The 24,643-nt window shown below is 46.0% G+C and overlaps 2 protein-coding genes across 11 annotated transcripts in view; one reads left to right on the top strand and one right to left on the bottom strand.

Moving 5' to 3' along the window:
- Positions 1 to 21,063, bottom strand: part of cep70 (centrosomal protein 70) — a 115,844-nt gene extending 94,781 nt beyond the window's left edge. For 3 of the 9 annotated variants that reach the window (XM_070875478.1, XM_070875476.1, XM_070875469.1), the window contains exons 1-4: positions 20,998 to 21,063; positions 20,667 to 20,801; positions 3,773 to 3,911; positions 3,443 to 3,468 (exon numbers count right to left, since the gene is read on the bottom strand). In XM_070875478.1, coding sequence (XP_070731579.1) covers positions 3,443 to 3,468; positions 3,773 to 3,803 — 57 coding nt within the window. In that variant the 5' untranslated portion in view covers positions 3,804 to 3,911; positions 20,667 to 20,801; positions 20,998 to 21,063. Of the gene's footprint in view, positions 1 to 3,442; positions 3,469 to 3,772; positions 3,912 to 20,666; positions 20,802 to 20,997 lie in introns of those variants that run through there. The other 6 variants (XM_070875471.1, XM_070875475.1, XM_070875470.1 and 3 more) reach the window with 6 other exon arrangements.
- Positions 21,064 to 21,437: 374 nt separating this feature from the next.
- Positions 21,438 to 24,643, top strand: part of faima (Fas apoptotic inhibitory molecule a) — a 98,812-nt gene continuing 95,606 nt past the window's right edge. For both annotated transcript variants that reach the window (XM_070874519.1, XM_070874518.1), the window contains exon 1: positions 21,438 to 21,692. The gene's annotated coding sequence lies outside the window, so the exon portion shown is untranslated. The remainder of the gene's footprint in view (positions 21,693 to 24,643) is intronic.

A 24,643-nucleotide genomic window follows, 5' to 3' on the forward strand; every position in this document is an offset into this window, starting at 1 on the left:
CCCCCCCCTCCGTCCTCTCTCCCCCTCCGTCCTCTCTCCTCCTCCTCTCTCCCTCCCTCCTCTCCCTCCCCCTCCCTCCCTCTCTCCCCCTCCCCTCCCCCTCTCCCTCTCCCCCCTCCCTCCCCTCCTCTCCCACCCCCTCCTCTCCTCTCCTCTCCTCTCCTCTCCCACCTCTCCCACCTCTCCCTCCTCTCCCTCCTCTCCCCCTCCCCTCCCATCTCCTCCTCCTCCCCCCCTCCCCTCCCTCTCCTCCTCCCCCCCCATCTCCCCTCTCCTCCACCCCCCATCTCCCCTCTCCTCCCCCTCCCTCCTCCCCCCGGTCCTCTCCCCTCTCCTCCCCCCCCTCCTCCCCCAGTCCTCTCCCCTCTCCTCCCCCCCTCCTCCCCCTCTCCTCCCTCCCCCCTCTCCTCCACCCCTCCCTCCTCTCCCCTCTCCTCTCCTCTCCTCCCCCTTCCATCCTTCCCTCCTCTCCCGTCTCCTCCCCCCTCCCTCCCTCCTCCCCCCTTCCACTCCTCCCCCCTCCTTCCTCTCCCCTCCTCCGTCTCCCCTCTCCCGTCTCCATCCTCTCCTCTCCCGTCTCCATCCTCTCCTCTCCCGTCTCCATCCTCTCCTCTCCCGTCTCCATCCTCTCCTCTCCCGTCTCCATCCTCTCCTCTCCCGTCTCCATCCTCTCCTCTCCCGTCTCCATCCTCTCCTCTCCCGTCTCCATCCTCTCCTCTCCCGTCTCCATCCTCTCCTCTCCCGTCTCCATCCTCTCCTCTCCCGTCTCCATCCTCTCCTCTCCCGTCTCCATCCTCTCCTCTCCCGTCTCCATCCTCTCCTCTCCCGTCTCCATCCTCTCCTCTCCCGTCTCCATCCTCTCCTCTCCCGTCTCACTCCATCCTCTCCCCCTCCTCTCCCCCTCCATCCTCTCCCCCTCCATCCTCTCCTCTCCCCCTCCATCCTCTCCTCTCCCGTCTCCATCCTCTCCTCTCCCGTCTCCATCCTCTCCTCTCCCGTCTCCATCCTCTCCTCTCCCGTCTCCATCCTCTCCTCTCCCGTCTCCATCCTCTCCTCTCCCGTCTCCATCCTCTCCTCTCCCGTCTCCATCCTCTCCTCTCCCGTCTCCATCCTCTCCTCTCCCGTCTCCATCTCCATCCTCTCCCCCTCCTCTCCCCCTCCATCCTCTCCCCCTCCATCCTCTCCTCTCCATCCTCTCCTCTCCCCCTCCATCCTCTCCTCTCCCCCTCCATCCTCTCCTCTCCCGTCTCCATCCTCTCCTCTCCCGTCTCCATCCTCTCCTCTCCCGTCTCCATCCTCTCCTCTCCCGTCTCCATCCTCTCCTCTCCCGTCTCTATCCTCTCCTCTCCCGTCTCCATCCTCTCCTCTCCCGTCTCCATCCTCTCCTCTCCCGTCTCCATCCTCTCCTCTCCCGTCTCCATCCTCTCCTCTCCCGTCTCCATCCTCTCCTCTCCCGTCTCCATCCTCTCCTCTCCCGTCTCCATCCTCTCCTCTCCCGTCTCCATCTCCATCCTCTCCCCCTCCATCCTCTCCTCTCCCCCTCCATCCTCTCCTCTCCCCCTCCATCCTCTCCTCTCCATCCTCTCCTCTCCCCCTCCTCTCCTCTCCTCTCCTCTCCCCCTCCTCTCCTCTCCTCTCCCCCTCCTCTCCTCTCCTCTCCCCCTCCTCTCCTCTCCTCTCCTCTCCCCCTCCTCTCCTCTCCTCTCCCCCTCCTCTCCTCTCCTCTCCCCCTCCTCTCCTCTCCTCTCCCCCTCCTCTCCTCTCCTCTCCCCCTCCTCTCCTCTCCCCCTCCTCTCCTCTCCTCTCCCCCTCCTCTCCTCTCCCCCTCCTCTCCTCTCCTCTCCCCCTCCTCTCCTCTCCCCCTCCTCTCCTCTCCCCCTCCATCCTCTCCTCTCCCCCCCATCCCTCCCTCCCTCCCCCACTCTTCCCCCACCCCCCCAGCCCTCACTGTCAGAAACACAGAGACAGTGACAGAGACAGAGAGACACTGGGGGGGGGGGGGGGGGGGGCGTTCCAGCACACTGTTAGAGGGCTCCCGGTGCTGCAGTAGGTGAGTAGAAATATTTTTTTATTTATTGATTGATTTTTTTTATTTTTTTAAATATTTTATTTTTAATTTTTTTTTGTGATTGATTTATTGGTTGATTTATTGGTCATTTATTATTGATGAAGGCTCTTTATTTGTAAAAGTGAAGTGTTTAATGTTTGTAAACTTCCCTCCCCCCCGCATCTTTCGTTCCCTACGCCTGATTTATAAGTGTAGGCAAGGTTTTTCTGGGAGTACAAAAATCTGCACTTACTCCATTCTAAGTTAGTTTGGAGTAAGTTTTCGCTGCCTAAACTTGCAAAACAGGCGTAAGTGGCTGGACACGCCTCCTTTTGAAAACAAAAATCTGTTCTAAAATGAAACTATTCTAACTGACTAGAACTGGAGCAAACTAAATGCCAAGAATTGCAATTTCTAAGAGGCTCCATTCTAAACTAGTTGCTCCAAAAAAATAGGAGCAACTCAGGCCGAAATTTGAGCCCAGTATGTTTAAGTTTACAAGAAATATTTGCAAGTTCTGAAGAGAATCATACTTGTATGCAGAGACGAATGAATAATACAGTGGAGGAGCACAAGCCAATCTTCAAATAGTTGAAATTTAAAAGAAAGACTTGGATATATGTAACAACTTTCACAACCGCCGGACGTCGCAAAGCACTTTACAGCCAATGAAGTACTTTTGGAGTGTAGTCACTGTTGTAATGTGGGAAACGTGGCAAACAATTTTCACACAAGCAAGCTTCCACAAATAACAATGTGATAATGACCAGATACTCTGTTTTTGTTATGATGATTGAGGGATAAATCTTGGTCAGGACTCCGGGGATAACTCCCGTGCTCTTCTTTGAAATAGTGCCATGGGATCTTTTAGGTTCACTTGAGAGCACAGACAGGGCCTCAGTTTAACGTTTCATCCGGAAGATGGTACATCCGACAGTGCAGCACTCCCTCAGCACTGCACTGGACTGTCAGCTTACATTTTTTGTGCTACAAGTTCCTGGAGTGGGACTTGAACCCACAACCTTCTGACTCAAGAGACGAAAGTGCGATCCACTGAGCCACAGCTGACACATTTATTTCAAAAACCCTTAGAGTCAATGGTTGTGTGAAAATATAATCAAAACATTCCACATCCAAATTTCATGAAGCAAATTAAAACAATTACTCTAAATTGTGCTAAATCTGCAAGATCCAAAACAGAATATTCAATTGCTATGCCTCAAAGCATTCACAAAAGTACATCATCCTTTTATAGTGAAGCCTTCATCGTCAATATTTAAATCTGAATTAAAATAACTTATTGGTGATAGGATAATAAATTGAAATACTAGAATATGATATTTTACCATCTGTACTCAAAATCATTCTAATAATTAATATTTAAACAGCACTTACCCGTACCAAATTATCTTGATCCTCCCCTGCAATAAGAAATAAAATGTTACATACGCCAAATGTAACTCAATCTCCTCACCTCCCTCTAAGTGTGGAGTTGGCAACTAATTTTAGTCGAGACCATTTACAATAGTATAAAGTTACATCTCTCAGCTTGATCCACAAAGTTACTTAATCATACAATTTTTATACAGTGTAGAGTTCTATGAATCACTTGGTTTCCACTCACCGACTTTTCCCTTTTAATAAAAACATTCAAGTTTGGGAGAAATTCAAAATTATTTTTTTTTAAATCTTAATGCTGAATAAAATCAAAAGGTAAAATTGTACCCGAGGTCCAGTGTCTACAGATGGAGCTCATCGCATTGCTTTTAAGATGCAGGAGCTTTGTTCTATTTGCTGCCAAACTAATGGATTGGTGGCCAACAATCTGTTGAGTTCTTTTGCCTTCCTGTACTTCCCTTTCTGGCTAAAAGAAATAATATGCATGTCAATGGAGAATGGTATAAACACCACTCTTAGTGGTCAGGGGTTGCAAAAACAACTTGCATTTATATAGTGCCTTTAATGTGATAAAACTTCCCGAGGCGCTTCACGCAAGAGTTATCAAACAAATTGACACCAAGCCACATAGTAATGTTAGGAAAGGTGGAGGGAGGTTTTAAGGAGTGTCTAAAAGGAGAGAGAAGTAGAGAGGCAGAGAAGTTTAGGGAGGGAATTCCAGAGCCTAGGGCTTAGCCAGTTGAAGGCACAGCTGCCAATGGTGGAGCGATTAAAATCAGGGATGCGGAAGAGGCCAGAATTGGAAGAACGCAGATATCTTAGCGTTGTAGGGCTGAAGAAGGTTACAGTAATAGGGAGGGGCGAGGCCATGGATGATTTGAAAACAAGGATGAGGATTTTAATAGAGGCTTTGCCAGACCAGGAGCAAATGTAGGTCAGTGAGCACAGGTGTGACAGGTGAACGGGACTTGGTGCGAGCTAGGATACGGATAGCAGACTTTTGGATGAGTTCAGGTTAATGGAGGGTGGAAGATGAAAGGCCAGCCAGGAGAGCATTGGAATAATCAAGTCTAGAGATAACAAAGGCAGAGATGAGATTTTCAGCAGCAGATGAGCTGAGGCAAGGGCAGAGATGAGTAATGTTACAGAGATGGATATAGGTGGTCTTAGTGATGAAGCATTTGTGGTTGGAAGCTCATCTCGGGGTCAAATAGGACAGCAAGGTTGCGAACACTTTGGTTCGGCCTCAGACAGTGACCCATGGAGAGGAACAGAGTTTGTGTCGGGTACAAAGACGATAGCTTCGGTCTTCCTAATATTTAGTTGGAGGAAATTTCTGCTCATCCAGGACTGGATGTCAGATAAGTAGCGTGACAGACCAGGTCACAAGTGTAAAAGGTATACTCAACACCTAGGAATGCACACTGTTAGTTAAAAACAGTATATTCCAAAAGGAAATGCTTATGCCCAAAGAATATCCATCAGTTCACAAACTCTTTCTTGTATCCTGTCCAGGAGTGCAAGGGAGATGCTAGCAGACCATTCCCAGATATGAGAGTAGCAATTAAGTCTTGGACATCCTTCATCTTAATAGATAGTTTCAAACAGAGAGGGGTGAATAAAATAGCATTCGGTACAAAAGAAGCAACCAAATGTCTTGACGACAGCTATATCAATGGAGATGTGATTCCATGAGATCTGAATAGATCACAAGGTCAAGAACATCAGAAGCTAAGGAAAGATGAAAACCAAAGTTAAAATTTCTCAAAGACAGAAAGTGACTGAAGAAATGAAAGAAACAAGATTTATCATCTTAGTGGCAGACACTGATTCCGAGATATAGTGATCCAGCCATTGCACCGCAATCGGACTGAAGGTTGCAAGCTCTTAGAACATGCAATGCGAAAAAGTTAATGAATGCAGAGTGGAATCAGAAATAGAAGAGTAGATCAGAAACATAGAAACATAGAAAATAGGCACGAGTAGGCCATTCGGCCTTCGAGCCTGCACCACCATTCAATAAGATCATGGCTGATCATTCACCTCAGTACCCCTTTCCTGCTTTCTCTCCATGCCCCTTGATCCCTTTAGCCGTAAGGGCCATATCTAACTCCCTCTTGAATATATCCAACGAACTGGCATCAACAACTCTCTACGGTAGAGAATTCCACAGGTTCACAACTCTCTAAGTAAAGAAGATCCTCCTCATCTCGGTCCTAAATGGCTTACCCCTTATCCTTAGACTGTGACCCCTAGTTCTGGACTTCCCCAACATCGGGAACATTCTTCCTGCATCTAACCTGTCCAGTCCTGTCAGAATGTTATATGTTTCTAGGAGATCCCCTCTCATTCTTCTAAACTCCAGTGAATACAGGCCCAGTCGATCCAGTGTCATATGTCAGTCCTGCCATCCCGGGAATCAGTCTGGTGAACCTTCACTGCACTCCCTTAATAGCAAGAATGTCCTTCCTCAGATTAGGAGACCAAAACTGAACACAATATTCCACGTGAGGCCTCACAAAGGCCTTATACACCTGCAGTAAGACCTCCCTGCTCCTAAACTCAAATCCCCTAGCTATGAAGGCCAACATGCCATTTGCCTTTATCGCTGCCTGCTGTACCTACATGCCAACTTTCAATGACTGATGTACCATGACACCCAGGTCTCATTGCACCTCCCCTTTTCCTAATCTGCCGCCATTCAGATATTATTCTGCCTTCACGTTTTTTCCACCAAAGTGGATAACTTCACTTTTATCCACATTATACTGCATCTGCCATGCATTTGCCCACTCACCTAACCTGTCCAAGTCACCCTGCAGCCACTTAGCATCCTCCTCACAGCTCACACCGCCACCTAGTTTAGTGTCATCTGCAAATGTGGAGATATTACACTCAATTCCTTCATCTAAATCATTAATGTGTATTGTAAATAGCTGGTGTCCCAGCACTGAGCCCTGCGGCACCCCACTAGTCACTGCCTACCATTCTGAAAAGGACCCATTTATCCCGACTCTCTTCTTCCTGTCTGCCAACCAGTTCTCTATCCACATCAATACATTACCCCCAATACCATGTGTTTTAATTTTGCATAACTATCTCGTGTGGGACCTTGTCAAAGAAATTTTGAAAGTTCAAATACACCACATCCACTGGTTCTCCCTTGCCCACTCTACTAGTTACAGCCTCAAAAAATTCTAAAAGATTTGTCAAGCATAAATTCCCTTTCATAAATCCATGCTGACTTGAACCAATCCTGTCACTGCTTTCTCAATGCGCTGCTATTTCATCTTTAACAATTGATTCGAACATTTTCCCCACTACCGATGTATAATTCACGGTTTTCTCTCTCCCTCCTTTTTTAAAAAGTGGTGTTACAATAGCTACCCTCCAGTTCATAGGAACTGATCCAGAGTCGATAGACTGTTGGAAAGTGATCACCAATGCATCCACTATTTCTCGGGCCACTTCCTTAAGTACTCTGGGATGCATACTATCAGGCTCTGGGGATTTTTCGGCCTTCAATCCCATCAATTTCCCTAACACAATTTCCTGACTAAAAAGGATTTCCTTCAGTTCCCTCTTCTCACTAGATCCTCTGCCCCCTAGTATTTCCGGAAGGTTATTTGTGTCTTCCTTTGTGAAGACAGAACCAAAGTATTTATTCAATTGGTCTACCATTTCTCTGTTCCCCATTATAAATTCACCTGATTCAGACTGCAAGGACTATGTTTGTCTTCACTAATCTCTTTCCCTTCACATATCTATAAAAGCTTTTGCAGTCAGTTTTTATGTTCCCAGCAAGCTTCCTCTCAGACTCTATTTTCCCCCTCCTAATTTTCCCCTCTAAATTTCTCCCAGTCCTCAGATTTGCTGCTTTTTCTGGCCAATTTATATGCCTCTTCCTTGGATTTAACACTATCCCTAATTTCCCTTATTAGCCATGGTTGAGCCACCTTCCCCGTTTTATTTTTACTCCAGACAGCAATGTACAATTGTTGAAGTTCATCCATGTGATATTTAAATCTCTGCCATTGCCTATCCACCGTCAACCCTTTAGGTATCACTCGCCAGGTCACTCTTCCCCAAGGGGCCTCGCACAACAAGATTGCTAATTAGTCCCTTCTCATTACACATCACCCAGTCTAGGATGGCCAGCCCTCTAGTTGGTTCCTTGACATATTGGTCTAGAAAACCATCCCTAATACACTCCAAGAAATCCTCCTCCACCGTATTACTACCAGTTTGGTTAGCCCAATCTATATGTAGATTAAAGTCGCCCATGATAATTGCTATACCTTAATTGCACGCAGCCCTAATTTCTTGTTTGATGCTGTCCCCAACCTCACTACTACTGTTTGGTGTCCGTACACAACTCCCACTAGCGTTTTCTGCCCTTTGTTATTCCGCAACTCTACCCATACAGATTCCACATCATCCAAGCTAATGTCCTTCCTTACTATTGCATTAATTTCCTCTTTAACCAGCAACGCTACCCCACCTCCTTTTCCTTTCCGTCTATCCTTCCGAATGTTGAATACCCCTAGATGTGAGTTCCCAGCCTTGGTCACCTTGGAGCCATGTCTACGTAATCCCAATTATATCATATTCGTTAATATCTGCCTGCGCAGTTAATTCGTCCACCTTATTACGAATACTCCTCGCATTGAGGCACAGAGCCTTCAGACTTGTCTTTTTAACACACTTTGTTCCTTTAGAATTTTGCTGTAATGTGGCCCTTTTTGATTTTTGCCTTGGGTTTCTCTGCCCTCCACTTTTACTTTTCTTATTTCTATCTTTTGCTTCTGCCCCCATTTTACTTCCCTCTGTCTCCCTGCATAGGTTCCCATCTCCCTGCATAGGTTCCCATCCCCCTGCCATATTAGTTTAACCCCTCCCCAACAGCACTAGCAAACACTCCCCCTCAGACAGGTTGATGGAGATTGACACATGAAGGAGGAACAGTGAGAGAGAAAACAGAGCCCTAGGAATTAATGGAAAAAACCAGAGGAAGAGCGGAAATGAGTTGGCCACAAACACAACTTTGATGGGATGCCATAGCATAACTTTTTCATAAACGGGAAGTGCCAGACCAAAAGTTTTGCACCTATTCGAGATACTGACAAATGTTTCAAAGTTCTCGTGATCAATATAATGAAGCTGTGTAAAACAGGAAACAAGGTGATTAAGACTAATCAAGCATTTTTAAAGTGAATAATTTGAAAATTAACAGCTTCCATAACTTCAGAATGCCAGCAGCACTTTAGTTAAAAAAGACAGTGTAATTAGGAAATGACAGTAGCACAATTTACATCCATCTGTTGAACTGTTTTCCCTACAGTATAAAATGCTCTTTAATGAAGTCAGAACCTCATTATCTCAGCATTCAACAACAACAGCTTGTATTTATATCGCGCCTTCAATCTCGTACAAAATCCCAAGGCGCTTCACAGGAGTGTTAAGACAAAAATTTGACACCGTGCCACAAGGAGAAATTAGGGCAGATGACCAAAAGCTTGGTGAAAGAGGTAGGTTTTAAGGAGCATCTTAAAGGAGGAAAGAGAGATAGAGAGGCAGAGAGGTTTAGGGAGGGAATTCCAGAGCTTAATAAGAACATAACAAGAAATAGGAGCAGGAGTTGACCATACGGCCCATCGAGCCTGCTCTGCCAATCAATATCATATCTGAACTTTTACATCAATTCCACTTTCCCGCCCTATCCCCATATCCCTTGATTCCCTTAGTGCCCAAAAATCTATCGATCTCAGTCTTGAATACACTCATCAACTGAGCATCCACAGTCCTCTGGGATAGAGAATTGCAAAGTTTCGCAACCCTCTGAGTGAAGAAATGTCTCCACTTGTCAGTCTTAAATGGTCAACCCCTTATCCTGAGACTATGACCCCTAAGTTCTAGACACTCCAGCCAGGGGAAACAGCCTCTCAACACCTACCCTGTCAAGCCCTCTCAGAATTTTATACGTTTCATTGAGATCACCACTCATTCTTCTAAACTCGAGAGAATATACATCCAATCTACTCAATCTCTCCCATAGGACAACCTTCTCATCCCAGGGATCAAACTAGTGAATCTTTGTTGCATCGCCTCTCAGGCAAGTATGTCCTTCCAAGTATGTGCGTAGTACTCCAGGTGTGGTTTCACCAAAGCCTTGTACAATTGTAGTGAGACTTCCTTACTCTTGTACTCCAACCCCCTTGCAATAAAGGTCAACATGCCATTTGCCTTCCTAATTGCTTGCCGTACCTACATGATAACTTTCTGTGTTTCCTGCATTAGGACACCTAAATCTCTCTGAACACCAACATTTAATAGTTTCGCACCATTTAAAAGATTGGGCTAGACTTTCCACTTGGTGGCTCAGGCCGAAAAAAATGGGCCTTATTCCAGCGATGCGGGACGTATCGCCCGTGCTGATGGCTGGCTCAAGGCCCATTTTTTTTTGCGATTTTCCACTCGGCCTTAGCCCAGCGATGTCAAATGGACGATGTGATTTCTCGACGATCTCACAATCGCCCAAAGAAAACGGAAGTGAATGAAAAACAAAAGCTTCCCTAGCAACGCATTACTGCGCATGTGCAGGTTGATTTTTTTTTCAGGTTGATGCTCCTTCCAGCATTTTGAGAGGTCAAAGGTCTTCACACATACTCAGAAGCTCTTTGTGGGTCTGGGAGAGAGGGAGAGAGAGAGAGAGAGAGAGAGAGAGAGAGAGAGGAGAAAGGAAGCAGGTATTTTGAGCAACTCTTAAATCAGATAAATTTAAAGAATGGAGGGAGCTGCAGGAAAGCGATAGGCCAAGCCCTTCAGCGAGAAGGCCAATGAGGCCCAAGTGAACTGTGTCAGCGCGAGGTGGGAGGATCTGACACGGGGTGGGCATGGGAAACCTCCACCCCGTGCATATCGGAGGATTTAGGCAGAGAAGCCCGGACACCGGATCAGTGCCGCAAAAGATGAAACAGTCTACTGGCGGCTGCAAGAGTAAGTTGAAATTTAAATTTGAACAATCCATATTTATTATTTAATGTTGTATGGAAAATCTAATTAGAATCTGCAATGTTATATCATAATCTTTAAGCATGACTAAGTAACTAAATTAGGATTAAATTATTACATTTATGCACCGTAACATAAATTTGATTGTTACAGTATGAAATATCTTATTCCTATGCAATGTAGTGCAAACTTGAAATTGAACTTATAAATCTGTCAGTCCTAAATGTTTATTGCCAAATCCATCTGCTTATGCCATGCAATGTTACCTTATCTATTACAGAAGAATATATCAATCAACCAGCGGGAGCAATGCAGGACGGGTGGGGGCTGTGCTTTGCTGCAGTCGCTCACCGCCTACGAGGAGCTTGCAGTGGCCTTGGTGGGGCCAGAAAGCCGTTCGGTCACAACCCGTGGTGTGGCCGAACCCACCCTTGAGTCACGTGAGTAATGAGAACTGTGCATTATGCAATGTATGAATCAATAGTAAATATTTGTTGCGTGGGTAATCCTATGCAATATTACTTTAATTTGATATATAATTGAGTTATACTATTAAGATGTACTATCGATCTTCAAATGAGGTCATGTTAGGCCTGGTGACCACTTGTGCATATGGGCTAATGGTAATGTTTTGAGTTCTTGAAAAATTGAGATGAATTGATTTGCATTGTTAAACATTGTTTATAACTTCCATTTATCTTTCAAAGGTCAACAAATATTGCTGGAGTCAACGGACACATCCACTGACCAATCAGGAAACTCCCAGGAGGAAGAGCCAGAGGAGGAGCCAGTGCAGACTCCTGCTGCGGCTGTGCGTGAGCAGGAGGAGAAGGAGGAATAACCAGGAGATTTTTTTTTGTGGGGGTGGGGAACAACCTGCGGCCATCTCTTTTGAGACAGATGAGGCACCGGGACCAAGCGGTGTGCAGGTGGTGATGCCAAGGCGCGTGACATTGCAGACGCCGACCCCACGGCGGTTCGGTCAGCGTGATATACACTCGCCTGCCACGGAGGACCAGGCAGTGAGCTTACTTTCCCAGTGCAGGGAGATGGTCGCGGTCGGTCGCGACCTTATCCAGGGGTTCGCGGGTTTCTCAGACAATTGGAGCCAGTTCTCCACAACCTGGAGCGAGTTCTGCTCGCGCTTCTCCAGCTGGTCTTCTGAGCAGTTACAGACTGCTCGGGAGAGGTAGGATATGATCAGGGAGCAGACAGCCGCAACAAATGCCCTACGGCACGCGTTGCTGGCTGGACACGGCGCTGCACCCCAAGGAGTTGTGTCTACTCGCAGCGAGACCCCAAGCACACAAGCGAGTACGGAGGACACAGTTCCTCCTGACTCAGAAGTAGAGCCTGAGGCTTCTGCTTCTGCTCAGTTACCTCCACCACGGCAGGAAGTCTTGCCGTCCCACTCTGCACAATGTCTTGGTGTCGGTCTGCGTCGACCAAAACGGGCGGGTGGGGTGCGAACGGATCTGGAGGGAAACGTGGCCACAGGTAGGGAGGGGGGAGTGCTTCTCAATAGTTCACTTGTTTCTAAAATGTTCACTTGTTGTTATCACTTTATTATTCTCTTGTTATTGTTACTAAATTGGGCACTTGTATTTAATACTTAAATGTTCACTTGTTATCATTACTTAACTGTTCACTTTCCATTCTTTCTGAAATGGTCACTTGTTATTGTTACTGAAATGGTCACTTGTTATTGTTACTGAAATGGTCACTTGCTAGCCTGACTGAAATGGTCACTTGCTAGCCTGACTGAAATGGTCACTTGCTAGCCTGACTGAAATGGTCACTTGCTAGCCTGACTGAAATAGTCACTTGTTAGCCTGACTGAAATGGTCACTTGTTCTTTAAAACTTAAATGTTCAATTTCTTCTTCTTCTAATGTTTTGGGGATTTTGAGGGAAGGGTGGGTTGGTGCGGGGGGTGGGAGGTTGGAGGGAGGGTGTTGTTCATTAATTCTTAAAAAAAATGTTTCTTAATAAAAATAAAAAAATTTCTACAACTTTCTCTTAATTACATAAGTTCTATAACGTGCAGTTTTTCATGCATATTTGTTTGTTTATTCTGTTTCCCCACAGAAATGAAACTTGATTAACCGTAACTGTAATTGAACGTTTGAATATCAACAATAATAGTTCATGTGAAGCGTTCATTAATGAGCTGCTGACGCAAAAGCTTAGCGGCCGTGTAACTGCCACTGGCTACTGGTCTTCGGGAAAGGTGTGGTGGTACCGGTGCTAGGTCACCATGCTGATTAAGCTCCCCTATGTCCTCGCCCGCGTCCTCTCCCGCCTGTTCCTCCTCTTCATCTTCGCCAGCTGCCTCTTCTGTTCCATCTCCTTCTGGAGGTGGACCTGCTGCATGATCTGGCATTATTTGTCCTCTCTTTATAGCTACGTTATGCAGCATGCAACACTCCACAATAAACTCTGCTACCTAATCCAGGTGGTAATGGAGGCTGCCTCCGGAATGATCCAGGCATCTGAAGCGCTGCTTTAGGACTCCCAATTGTCTTTTCAACGATGTTGCGAGTTGCTATGTGACTTTCATTATACCGTCTCTGTGCTTCAGTGACAGGAGTCATGAGCCAACTGGCAAGCCCATATCCTTTATCGCCCAGCATCCAACCGTGACCTTCTGGCTGATTGGCAAACAGGTCAGGGATAGCACTTTCTCACGGAGGATGTGCGCATCATGGTTGCTGCCAGGAAAAGTAGCATTTACTGTCATAATTGTTTGATTGTGGTCGATAACAGCTGCACATTTAGTGAGTGGAACCCCTTTCTGTTACAAAACACCTCTGCGTTCTTTAAGGGTGCTTTCAGGGCACTGTGCGTGCAGTCTATTGCTTCCTGCACCTTGGGGAAGTCTGCTATTCTCGAGAAACCCAAAGCCCTCTCGGTCTGTGCCTCCCTGGTCACTGGGAAGCTTATGAAGTCCATCCTGCGAGCTTCAGTCACCTGTCAAATGCAACAATGTGTAGCGTGCTGAGAGATATGGCAGATGTCGCCAGCTGAAGCCTGAAAAGATACCGATGCGTAAAAGGCAAGGACAGCAGTAACCTTCACCTCAACGGACAGTGCGGTTCTGATGGTGCTGGAAGGCTGTAGATCATCCTTGACGAGTTGACATATCTCATCGATGACCTCCTTCCGGAATCGCAGCCTCCGAAGACAATCATTTTCAGACAAGTTCGGGTAGGATTGCTTTCCCAATTACCTTCGTTGGCTATATGGTCTCCTCCTCGGTCTTCGTCTCCGTCTATGCATTACTGTGCCACCTCTTCGATTGATCCTTTCAGTAATCAGTGTGTGAGCAGTTACAATTAAAGGCAGGGAAAGCATACGCCCCATAATCACTATCAATAATTACTTTCACTAATTTTAATAATCTCTCTAATCTATACTCTCTAATCACTGTAGTCTGCCCTCTCTGTACTCTCTAAGCTGTATACCAGTCAGTTTGACAGGCCCCAACAATTTCATTAAATAACTTCACTATGTAAAAGCTATTTACTAAATAATTCCAATATATGAGATCTATTTAGCATAAATAAGTTGACAATACCTATTTATATTCCCTGTCCCAAATTTCTGAGTACAATTTTCTTCAATTTTACTCTCTAAATGACTCACAACTAATTCTCCACCTTCCTCCGAAGTTAAAAACGGCGTCCGGAGTGCCCATTTCCTTCTCTTAAGCCCTGAAAAAGCAACTATTTTTCAACACTCTTTTGGGCCTTGCATGGCCCAGCGAAGTGCATGCTAGGTGTCGAAACTTGGGATGGGCCTTGTGTGGCCGATCATTTGGGCAATCATCTTGGCGATCAAAGTGGAAACTTGGGGGCCTATTTTTCCGGCAATGTTTTGGGCCTAGTTTCCACTTGCTCAAAATGGGCGATAGAGGTCCGCTTTGGGCGATAGATGAGCGATGTGAAGTGGAAAGTCTAGCCCATTGTTTTTCTATTCTTCCTATCAAATTGAAAAATCTTTCCCCACATCGGGCCGTAAATTGCGGCTTTTCTGAATGCGTTCTGCCCGAAGAGGCCTTGCATGTGCTGGTTCTCGGCGCGCAATGCGCGTGCGCCGAGCCCCAGCATTTGTAAACTGTCAACATTTCTTTTGACAGATCACACGCATCCTCGGGAGAAGGACATTTGCATGCATCTGCCACCTTATTGCCCATCACTTAACCTTGCTATATCCCTTTGCAGGCTCTGTATCCTCTTCATAGCTTACTTTCCTACCTAGCTTTGTATTATCAGCAAACTTGGGCACATTGCACTCGACCCTTTCATCTAGATTATAAATAGCTGAGGCCCAAGCATTGATTCTTGTGGCAGCCGCTAGTCACAGCCTGCCAACTGGAAAATGAAAAATCGAAGACAATGGCTTCAGTCTTCCCAATATTTAATTGGAGAAGACTTCTGCTCATCCAGGACTGGATGTCGGACAAGCAGTCCGACAATTTAGAAACAGTGGAGGGGTTGAGGGAGGTAGTGAAGTAGAGCTGGGTGTCATCAGCGTACATGTGGAAACTGATGCTGTGTTTTCGGATGATGGCACCAAGCTGCAGCATATAGATGAGAAATAGGAGTGGGCCAAGGATAGATCCTTGAGGAATACCAGAGGTAATAATATGGGAGTGGGAAGAGAAGCCATTTCAGGTGATTCTCTGGCCACGATTAGATAGTTATGAATGGAACCAGGTGAGTGCAGTCCCACTCAGCTGGATGACGGGAGAGGCATTGGATGAGGACGGTGTGGTCAACTGTATCAAAGATTAATTTCAGATGGCATTTGAAGACAGTGAGAAGCACCAAACACTAAAAATTGGCAACGCTGCAATTGTAAAAGTTGCGGGAAAGTATCATGTATCCAACATGGTTACTGCTTGTACTATTACAAGGCGGAGGTGGGACCAGTACAAACCGGACGGTCTGCACCTGGACAGGACCGGAACCAATGTCCTAGGGGGAGTGTTTGCTAGTGCTGTTGGGGAGGAGTTAAATTAATACGGCAGGGGGATGGGAACCAATGCAGGGAGACAGAGGGAAACAAAAAGGAGACAAAAGCAAAAGACAGAAAGGAGATGAGTAAAAATGGAGGGCAGAGAAACCCAAGGCAAAAAACAAAAAGGGCCACTGAATAGAAAGGGGCTGCAGGAGGGGTCAAAACTAAAAATCATGGTTTAAAAACTAGGATTAAAACACTCTATCTAAACGCACGCAGCATTCGAAATAAAGTAAATGAGTTGACGGCACAAATCATTACAAATGGGTACGATTTGGTGGCCATTACAGAAACATGGTTGCAGGGTGGCCAAGACTGGGAATTAAACATACAGGGGTATCTGACGATTTGGAAAGATAGACAAGAAGGGAAAGGAGGTGGGGTAGCTCTGTTAATAAAGGATGATATCAGGGCAGTTGTGAGAGACGATATTGGCTCTAATGAACAAAATGCTGAATCATTGTGGGTGGAGATTAGAGATAGTAAGGGGAAAAAGTCACTTGTGGGCGTAGTTTATAGGTCCCCAAATAATAACTTCACGGTGGGGCGGGCAATAATCAAGGGAATAATGGAGGCATGTGAAAAAGGAACGGCAGTAATCATGGGGGATTTTAACCTACATATCAATTGGTCAACTCAAATCGCACGGGGTAGCCTTGAAGAGGAATTCATAGAATGCATGCGGGATTGTTTCTTAGAACAGTATGTTACAGAACCTACAACAAGCTATCTTAGATCTGGTCCTGTGTAATGAGACAGGAAAAATAAACTATCTCCTAGTAAAAGATCCTCTCGGAATGAGTGATCACAGTATGGTTGAATTTGTAATACAGATTGAGGGTGAGGAAGTTGTGTCTCAAACGAGCGTACTATGCTTAAACAAAGGGGACTACAGTGGGATGAGGACAGAGTTGGCTAAAGTAGACTGGAAACACAGACTAAACGGTGGCACAATTGAGGAACAGTGGAGGACTTTTAAGGAGCTCTTTCATAGTGCGCAACAAAAATATATTCCAGTGAAAAAGAAGGGTAGTAAGAGAAGGGATAACCAGCCGTGGATAACCAAGGAAATAAAGGAGAGTATCAAATCAAAGACCAATGCGTATAAGGTGGCCAAGGTTAGTGGGAAACTAGAAGATTGGGAAAATTTTAAACAACAGCAAAGAATGACTAAAAAAGCAATAAAGAAAGGAAAGATAGATTACGAAGGTAAACTTGCGCAAAACATAAAAACAGATAGCAAAAGCTTTTACAGATATATAAAACGGAAAAAAGTGACAAAAGTAAATGTTAGTCCCTTAGAAGATGAAAAGGGGGATTTAATAATGGGAAATGTGGAAATGGCTGAGACTTTAAACAATAATTTTGCTTCGGTCTTCACAGTGGAAGACACAAAAACCATACCAAATATTGCTGGTCATAGGAATGTGGGAAGGGAGGATCTTGAGACAATCGCTATCACTAGGGGGGTAGTGCTGGACAGGCTAATGGGACTCAAGGTAGACAAGTCCCCTGGTCCTGATGAAATGCATCCCAGGGTATGAAAAGAGATGGCGGAAGTTATAGCAGATGCATTCGTTATAATCTACCAAAATTTTCTGGACTCTGGGGAGGTACCAGCGGATTGGAAAGCAGCTAATGTAACGCCTCTGTTTAAAAAAGGGAGCAGACAAAAGGCAGGTAACTATAGGCCGGTTAGTTTAACATCTGTAGTGGGGAAAATGCTTGAAACTATCATTAAGGAAGAAATAGCAGGACATCTAGATAGGAATAGTGCAATCAAGCAGACGCAGCATGGATTCATGAAGGGGAAATCATGTTTAACTAATTTACTGGAATTCTTTGAGGATATAACGAGCATGGTGGATAGAGGTGTACCGATGGATGTGGTGTATTTAGATTTCCAAAAGGCATTCGATAAGGTGCCACACAAAAGGTTACTGCAGAAGATAAAGGTACGCGGAGTCAGAGGAAATGTATTAGCATGGATCGAGAATTGGCTGGCTCACAGAAAGCAGAGAGTCGAGATAAATGTGTCCTTTTCGGGTTGGAAATCGGTGGTTAGTGGTGTGCCACAGGGATCGGTGCTGGGACCACAACTGTTTACAATATACATAGATGACCTGGAAGAGGGGACAGAGTATAGTGTAACAAAATTTGCAGATGACACTAAGATTAGTGGGAAAGCGGGTTGTGTAGAGGACGCAGAGAGGCTGCAAAGAGATTTAGATAGGTTAAGCGAATGGGCTAAGGTTTGGCAGATGGAATACAATGTCGGAAAGTGTGAGGTCATCCACCTTGGGAAAAAAAAACAGTAAAAGGGAATATTATTTGAATGGGGAGAAATTACAACATGCTGAGGTGCAGAGGGACCTGGGGGTCCTTGTGCATGAATCCCAAAAAGTTAGTTTGCAGGTGCAGCAGGTAATCAGGAAGGCGAATGGAATGTTGGCCTTCATTGCGAGAGGGATGGAGTACAAAAGCAGGGAGGTCCTGCTGCAACTGTATAGGGTATTGGTAAGGCCGCACCTGGAGTACTGCGTGCAGTTTTGGTCACCTTACTTAAGGAAGGATATACTGGCTTTGGAGGGGGTACAGAGACGATTCACTAGGCTGATTCCGGAGATGAGGGGGTTACCTTATAATGATAGATTGAGTAGACTGGGTCTTTAATCGTTGGAGTTCAGAAGGATGAGGGGTGATCTTATAGAAACGTTTAAAATAATGAAAGGGATAGACAAGATAGAGGCAGCGAGGTTGTTTCCACTGGTCGGGGAGACTAGAACTCGGGGGCACAGACTCAAAATACGGGGGAGCCAATTTAAAACCGAGTTGAGAAGGAATTTCTTCTCCCAGAGGGTTGTGAATCTGTGGAATTCTCTGCCCAAGGAAGCAGTTGAGGCTAGCTCATTGAATGTATTCAAGTCACAGATAGATAGACTTTTAACCAATAAGGGAATTAAGGGTTGCGGGGAGCGGGCGGGTAGGTGGAGCTGAGTCCACGGCCAGATCAGCCATGATCTTATTGAATGGCGGAGCAGGCTTGAGGGGCTAGATGGCCTACTCCTGTTCCTAATTCTTATGTTCTTATGTGTGCCACCAGGGGGAACCTCAGTGGGAGACTTGTAGGTTACTTGTACAGGTGTGCCAGGCCTAGTATAAAAGGCAGGCCACCAGGTGTGATCCTCACTCTGGAGTTATCAATAAAGGACTAAGGTCACTACAGTTCAAGTACAACACAGTGCCTCATGGAGTCATTATCAGAGCATCTAAAGACATAACAATTGGCGACGAGATTACGGACCTTCACGCAAAAATGGTTACCCTCGGTATGTTGCAGCAGTTCGCCGATGGTGATGATTGGGACGCCTTTGTGGAGAGGCACGACCATTTCTTCACAGCAAACGACCTGGCAGGTGACAATCTGGCCACACTGGCTGATAAGCACAAAGCTACCCTGCTAACCAGTTGTGGGCCCACTGTCTATGGCCTCATCAGGGACTTGCTGGCACCAGCGAAGACAACGACCAAGACATACGAGGAGCTTGTAATGCTGATCCAAGATCAACTCAAGCCCAAAGAGAGCATCCTCGCAGCCTGACACCAGTTTTACATCCACCGACGCCTGAAGGCCAGGAAATCACGAAATATGCTGCAGACCTCAGGAGGCTGGCGGCACCATGTGATTTCGGCAACCACCTCACCAAAGCGCTATGGGATATCTGTCATTGGAATCGGCCATGAGGGCCTTCTTCATAAGCTACTGTCTGTGGATACCACAATCACACTGCAGAAGGCCATCTCCATGAGCCAGGCATTCATGACCTCGACCTGCGGCATCTGCCTAGACTCATCCTCAGGACTCAAACTCGGCAAGTACTGTGCATAGAGTGGTGCCTTTTAGAGGCTGGACTGTAGAATGTGAACCTTCCCCGAGTCCCTTAACTCAGAGTCCGCCAAGGGGGACTAACTGAGTAGCTCCATGCTGGCGTTGCAGAGGGAATCACAGGGCTCACCAGTGCCGCTTTTAAGACTATGAATGTAAAGGCTGCAGCACAAAAGGCCACCTCCAGTGAATGTGTAAAAGAAATATGACTCACTGTGTTGATGAAGAGTCTGTAGATGGCCATGAATCCGGTGCGGATTATGAAACAATAGTCAGAGTGGCAGCTCAGCCCCACGATGAGGTATATAGCATGTTTATCTGCACCACCGAGCGTTCCCCTTTGAGAATGGAAGTCGAGATAAATGGCATTCCAGTCTTCATGGAAGTGGACAAGGGGCGAGCCAGTCAATAATGAATCAAGAAGCTTTTGAAAGGCTATGGGGCAATCAAGCTGAACGACCCAAGTTGGTCCTGGTTCAGGCAAAGCTGCGCACCGACACCGATGAACTTATCCCAGTCGTTGGTAGTGCGGATGTAAAGGTACTCCATGATGGCACGCTGCACAGGTTACCTCTGAGGATTGTTGCAGGAGATGGACCAACGCTACTCAGCAGAAGGTAGATGGAGAAGATCCATTGGAGTTGGGAAGATTTCATCCCCCCAGGGATCGACGACCCCCGCGCTCAGAGGCAAAGCAAGCCCTCACCTGCGGGTGGACACAGCATCAAAGAGCAGACCAGCACAGCACCCGAGGCACAGACCGCTCAGCACGACTGCGTGGACATGATCCAGCTGAGATGACCCGAACGCACCTTCCAGGCTCCAGTGACAGGACTCCGAAGGAAGAAAATCGGATCCAAAGGCAACTTCCCAGCTTCGGTGGCAGAACCCAGGGAGAAGAGGATCACCGCAGTCGACATCATGGATGGAGGAATGATGGCGACCAAACCATGAGGTGATGTGCTGAAGAAATATATGGCGGCAGCCAGACCACGAGATGCATCGCTGATGGAGCAACATGTGGCACCAAGCAAAGAAGAGGATTGGGGTAAAGATAGCAAGGCTCTCCTTAAAGGAGGCCTGCAACCCACCATACTTAAAGGGACAGTTCCACACTCAATGTAACAGCAACTGTGAGTTAGATGTGAAATGTGTAATTGATGATCAGAGCTGTGTACATGCAATAAGCAAAGAAAAGGGGGGGGGGGGGGAAGAGTGATGTCATGTATCCTACATGGTTACTGCTTGTACTATTACAAGGTGTGCCACCAGGGGGCACCTCAGTGGGAGATTTGTAGGTTACCTGTACAGGTGTGCCAGGCCTAGTATAAAAGGCAGGCCACCATATGTGATCCTCACTCTGGAGTTATCAGAAAGGACAAAGGTCACTATCAGTTCAAGTACAACACATTGTCTCGTGGAGTCATTATCAGAGCATCTAAAGACATAACAGAAAGGAAATAATATTAGAAAGCTCCTCAATAATTTTACTACTCCGAGAAGCATAACTAGCAATTACTGCCAAATATACAAATTGCTCTTCAACAGAGGTGAAACAAAACAGCAATTTCAGATCGTATCTTTCAATCTGAAAACAACGCTTGTGGGAATGAAGACACTCAGACTGCCTTTACCTACAGCAGGATCAGCTTCACTAACCCGTCCTGTTACCGACTGAACAAGTGCAACCAGCGGCTTCCTGGAGTGCGATGGGCCCGAGCTGCGCAGGCGCGTATCGCGGACTGCACCGGGTGGAAGCTACCAACAGGGTAAAGAAGCAGCTGTTCAACGGTATGAACAGAAAACGAAAAGCAGATGTGTACAATGCAGTCACTGTCTCCTATAATTAGAATAGTTGGGGGACGGCACGTGCTCACTGCTTCGTTTCTTTAACATTCTCAACGGTTCCATTCATCTCATCTCGTCTCATCTCCCCCATGCTTAACTCCCGTTGCTAACGTCCCATCCGAGCATCGACGTTGAATTCCCAACGAAAGCACCCGCTCGGCCAATACAAACCAGCCAATCACATCACTCCGATCGGCGGTGCTGTCGCGAGAAGCGGGCTGTGGGAGTCTCTCGGCACCGCGCATTAGCCCAAGTGAGAAAGATGTTGCTGCGAGTCTCTTTGCCATCGCGGTGACGGCCATCGCGGTTACTGACGAATGTGTCAAATGCAAATCAACAAGGGATCTGGGGGTCTCGCTTTTACATTGATGTGAAGAACACGGTCTTTGTCGCTAAGAAGACAGTGGCCGGAACGGAGGTTGCCATAGTTACCGATCGGTGCTCGTCAGACGCTCGTAACCCGAAGCAGAGGAGCACGAAGGTAGTAAACAGCGGCCGGCATCTAATTTTCGTTTAGAAACAGCGCGACTGTGGGCCTCTTTTCAAATTAAATCTTTGCTTCTCAGTGTTGTTTACCGTTCCCTTCATTCGATCATATTCTGATTCACGGCGGGACTCGGGTTGATTTTTAACCGCCGTGGTTGAAATGTTTCCCTTCTCATATGATGGGATTCAAAGGTTATTTGGCTGACTCGTTTCCTTTATGAAGATGCTGTACCAACACGCTGTAGTTTTAATTGTATCCAGCTTGTATTCTTGTCTGAGATACGGTGGGTAAATACTGATTTGATACATTGCTGTCAATGCTTTAGAACACGTTCGCCCAAAACAGTGATCTCACATTAGTAAAGTATTAACAAAGAGCCTTGTGTGATCCGCTCTAAAAATATGGATCTATTTTCCGCAGAGTGCAACATTTTGAAATGGAGTTTTCAAAAAACTAACATTTGGTTCACTGTAAATGAATGATGAAACTCGTCATATCTGTCACAGCAGTCGCATTACTGTTGAATATTATTGAATAATGTTACTTCTAAGATAATAATTCATCACCAAATAGTTGATCATGGTTTCTTCACTTTAATCCAGTCTAGTTGTATTTTGCATTTGCTTTGTTGAATCAGCCTATTTGGGACAATAATACTACATGTAATCAAACTTATGTACAAGCTAATTAACAAAAGGGTTTATTTACGGTTTCGAAGCAAAGCTTGCGTGCAGAAAGAAGAATGTTGTCAGTTTTATTTCTGGCCTTTAAAGGATATCGTTATTCACTACATGGTCAAGGGATTTAACACTTAACACGAGAGGAATTGCAAATATGTGTTTATCTGTATGTTGAATCAACTGTATGATGGTTAAACTGTATGTTATCTGATATCAGCAAATGGAGTGCCATGTGTGAAAGACCAATGAAGTGCTATGGTATTTTATATGGTATTTTAAATCTCATTCAACCCATATTCATTGCCACCCCCTTGACCTTGCCATCTCTTGTAGCTTCGCTATTCCTACCATGTCAATTGCAGATAAGGCCATCTCTGACCATTTCCTTGTATCGTTCTCCACCCACATTCCCCTTCCTCCACCCAATCCTACTTCCTTCTGCGTCCGTCCCTGGAAAAACTCTTGCCAAACTCTCTTCCAACTGCACTTAGCAATTCCAAACTGTCCAGCCTTTGGCCCTCCATTCACCATGACATTTGTGCAGCCACCGATCTTCTCAACCACCCCCTCACCACCACCTGGTCCCTATTAAAACCATTACTCTCTCTCACCCTGCCGTTCCCCCTGGTACGGCCCTCATCTTCACTTGATCAAGTCCAAGGGGCGCAGACTTGAACGGATGTGGCGGACAATTGGTTTAGCCATTCACTGCCAGATCTGACTGGACCACATAAAGCATTATCGGGCCCAACTCTTGTCTGCCAAAACTACTCACTATTCCAGGATCATTCTGGAATGCAAAGATACCCCTCGGCTACTATTCTCTACTGCTAACCGTTTTTTTAAAACCCTCTCTCCACTACACTCACCTCCAACAACAAGAGCAAGGAGCTCTTTTTTTGTCTCAAAGATTGAGACCATCCGAGCAGCTTCCACTTCCCTTCCTAGCCCACCAGGCCAAACATCTGAGGTTCCCCTTTGCCCTAGACCTGAACGCACATTTTTCTCTAGTTTCTCTCTAATCTCCATGATCCTCTCCATGCATATCTTATCCATAAGACCCACTTCCTGCTCCCTTGACCCTTTTCCCACTAAATTACTGACCACCCAACTTCCTTTTCTGGCTCCCATGTTAGATGACATTGTTAATGGTTTGCTCTCCTCAGGTACTGTCCCCCTCCTTTAAATCTGCTGCCGTCACCCCTCTCAAAAAAAACAACCCTTGACCCCTCCGTCCTTGCAAGCCACCAGCCCATCTCCAACCTCCCTTTCCTCTCCAAAGTCCTTGAATGTGTTGTCGCCCTATAGATATGTGAAGAGAAAAAGATTAGTGAAGACAAATGTAGGTTCCTTGCAGTCAGAATCAGGAGAATTTATAATGGGGAACAAAGAAATGGCAATTGAACAAATACTTTGGATCTGGCTTCACTAAGGAAGACAAAAATAACCTTCTAGGGGACCGAAGGTCTAGCGAGAAGGAGGAAATGAAGAAAATCCTTATTAGTCAGGAAATTGTGTTCAGGAAATTGATGGGATTGACGGCCGATAAATTCCCAGAGTACTTAAGGAAGTGGCCCTTGAAATAGCGGATGCATTGGTGGTCATTTTCCAACATTCTATAGACTCTGGGTCAGTTCCTATGGATTGGAGGTAGCTAATGTAACCCCACTTTTTAAAAAAGGAGGGAGAGAGAAAACAGGGAATTATAGACCGGCTAGCCTGACATAGTGGGGAAAATGTTGGAATCACTTATTAAAGATGTAATAGCAGCGCATTTGGAAAGCAGTGACAGGATCGGCCCAAGTCAGCATGGATTTATGAAAGGGAAATCATGCTTGATAAATCTTCTAGAATTCTTTGAGGATGTAACTAGTAGAGTGGACAAGGGAGAACCAGTGGATGTGGTGTATTTGGACTTTCAAAAGGCTTTTGACAATGTCCCACACAAGAGATTAGTGTGCAAAGTTAAATCACATGGTATTGGGAATAATGTATTGACGTGGATAGCGAACTGGTTGGCAGACAGGAAGCAAAGAGTAAGAATAAACGGGTCCATTTCAGAATGGCCAGGCAGTGACTAGTGGGGTACCGCAAGGTTCAGTGCTGGGACCCCAGCTATTTACAATATACATTATTAATGATTTGGACAAAGGAATTGAATGTAATATCTCCCAAGTTTGCAGATGACACTAAGCTGGATGGCAGTGTGAGCTGTGAGGAGGATGCTAAGGGGCTGCAGGGTGACTTGGACATGTTAGGTGAGTG

Source organism: Pristiophorus japonicus, chromosome 3 (assembly GCF_044704955.1).
Source record: "Pristiophorus japonicus isolate sPriJap1 chromosome 3, sPriJap1.hap1, whole genome shotgun sequence".
Classification (NCBI taxonomy): Eukaryota; Metazoa; Chordata; class Chondrichthyes; family Pristiophoridae; genus Pristiophorus; species Pristiophorus japonicus.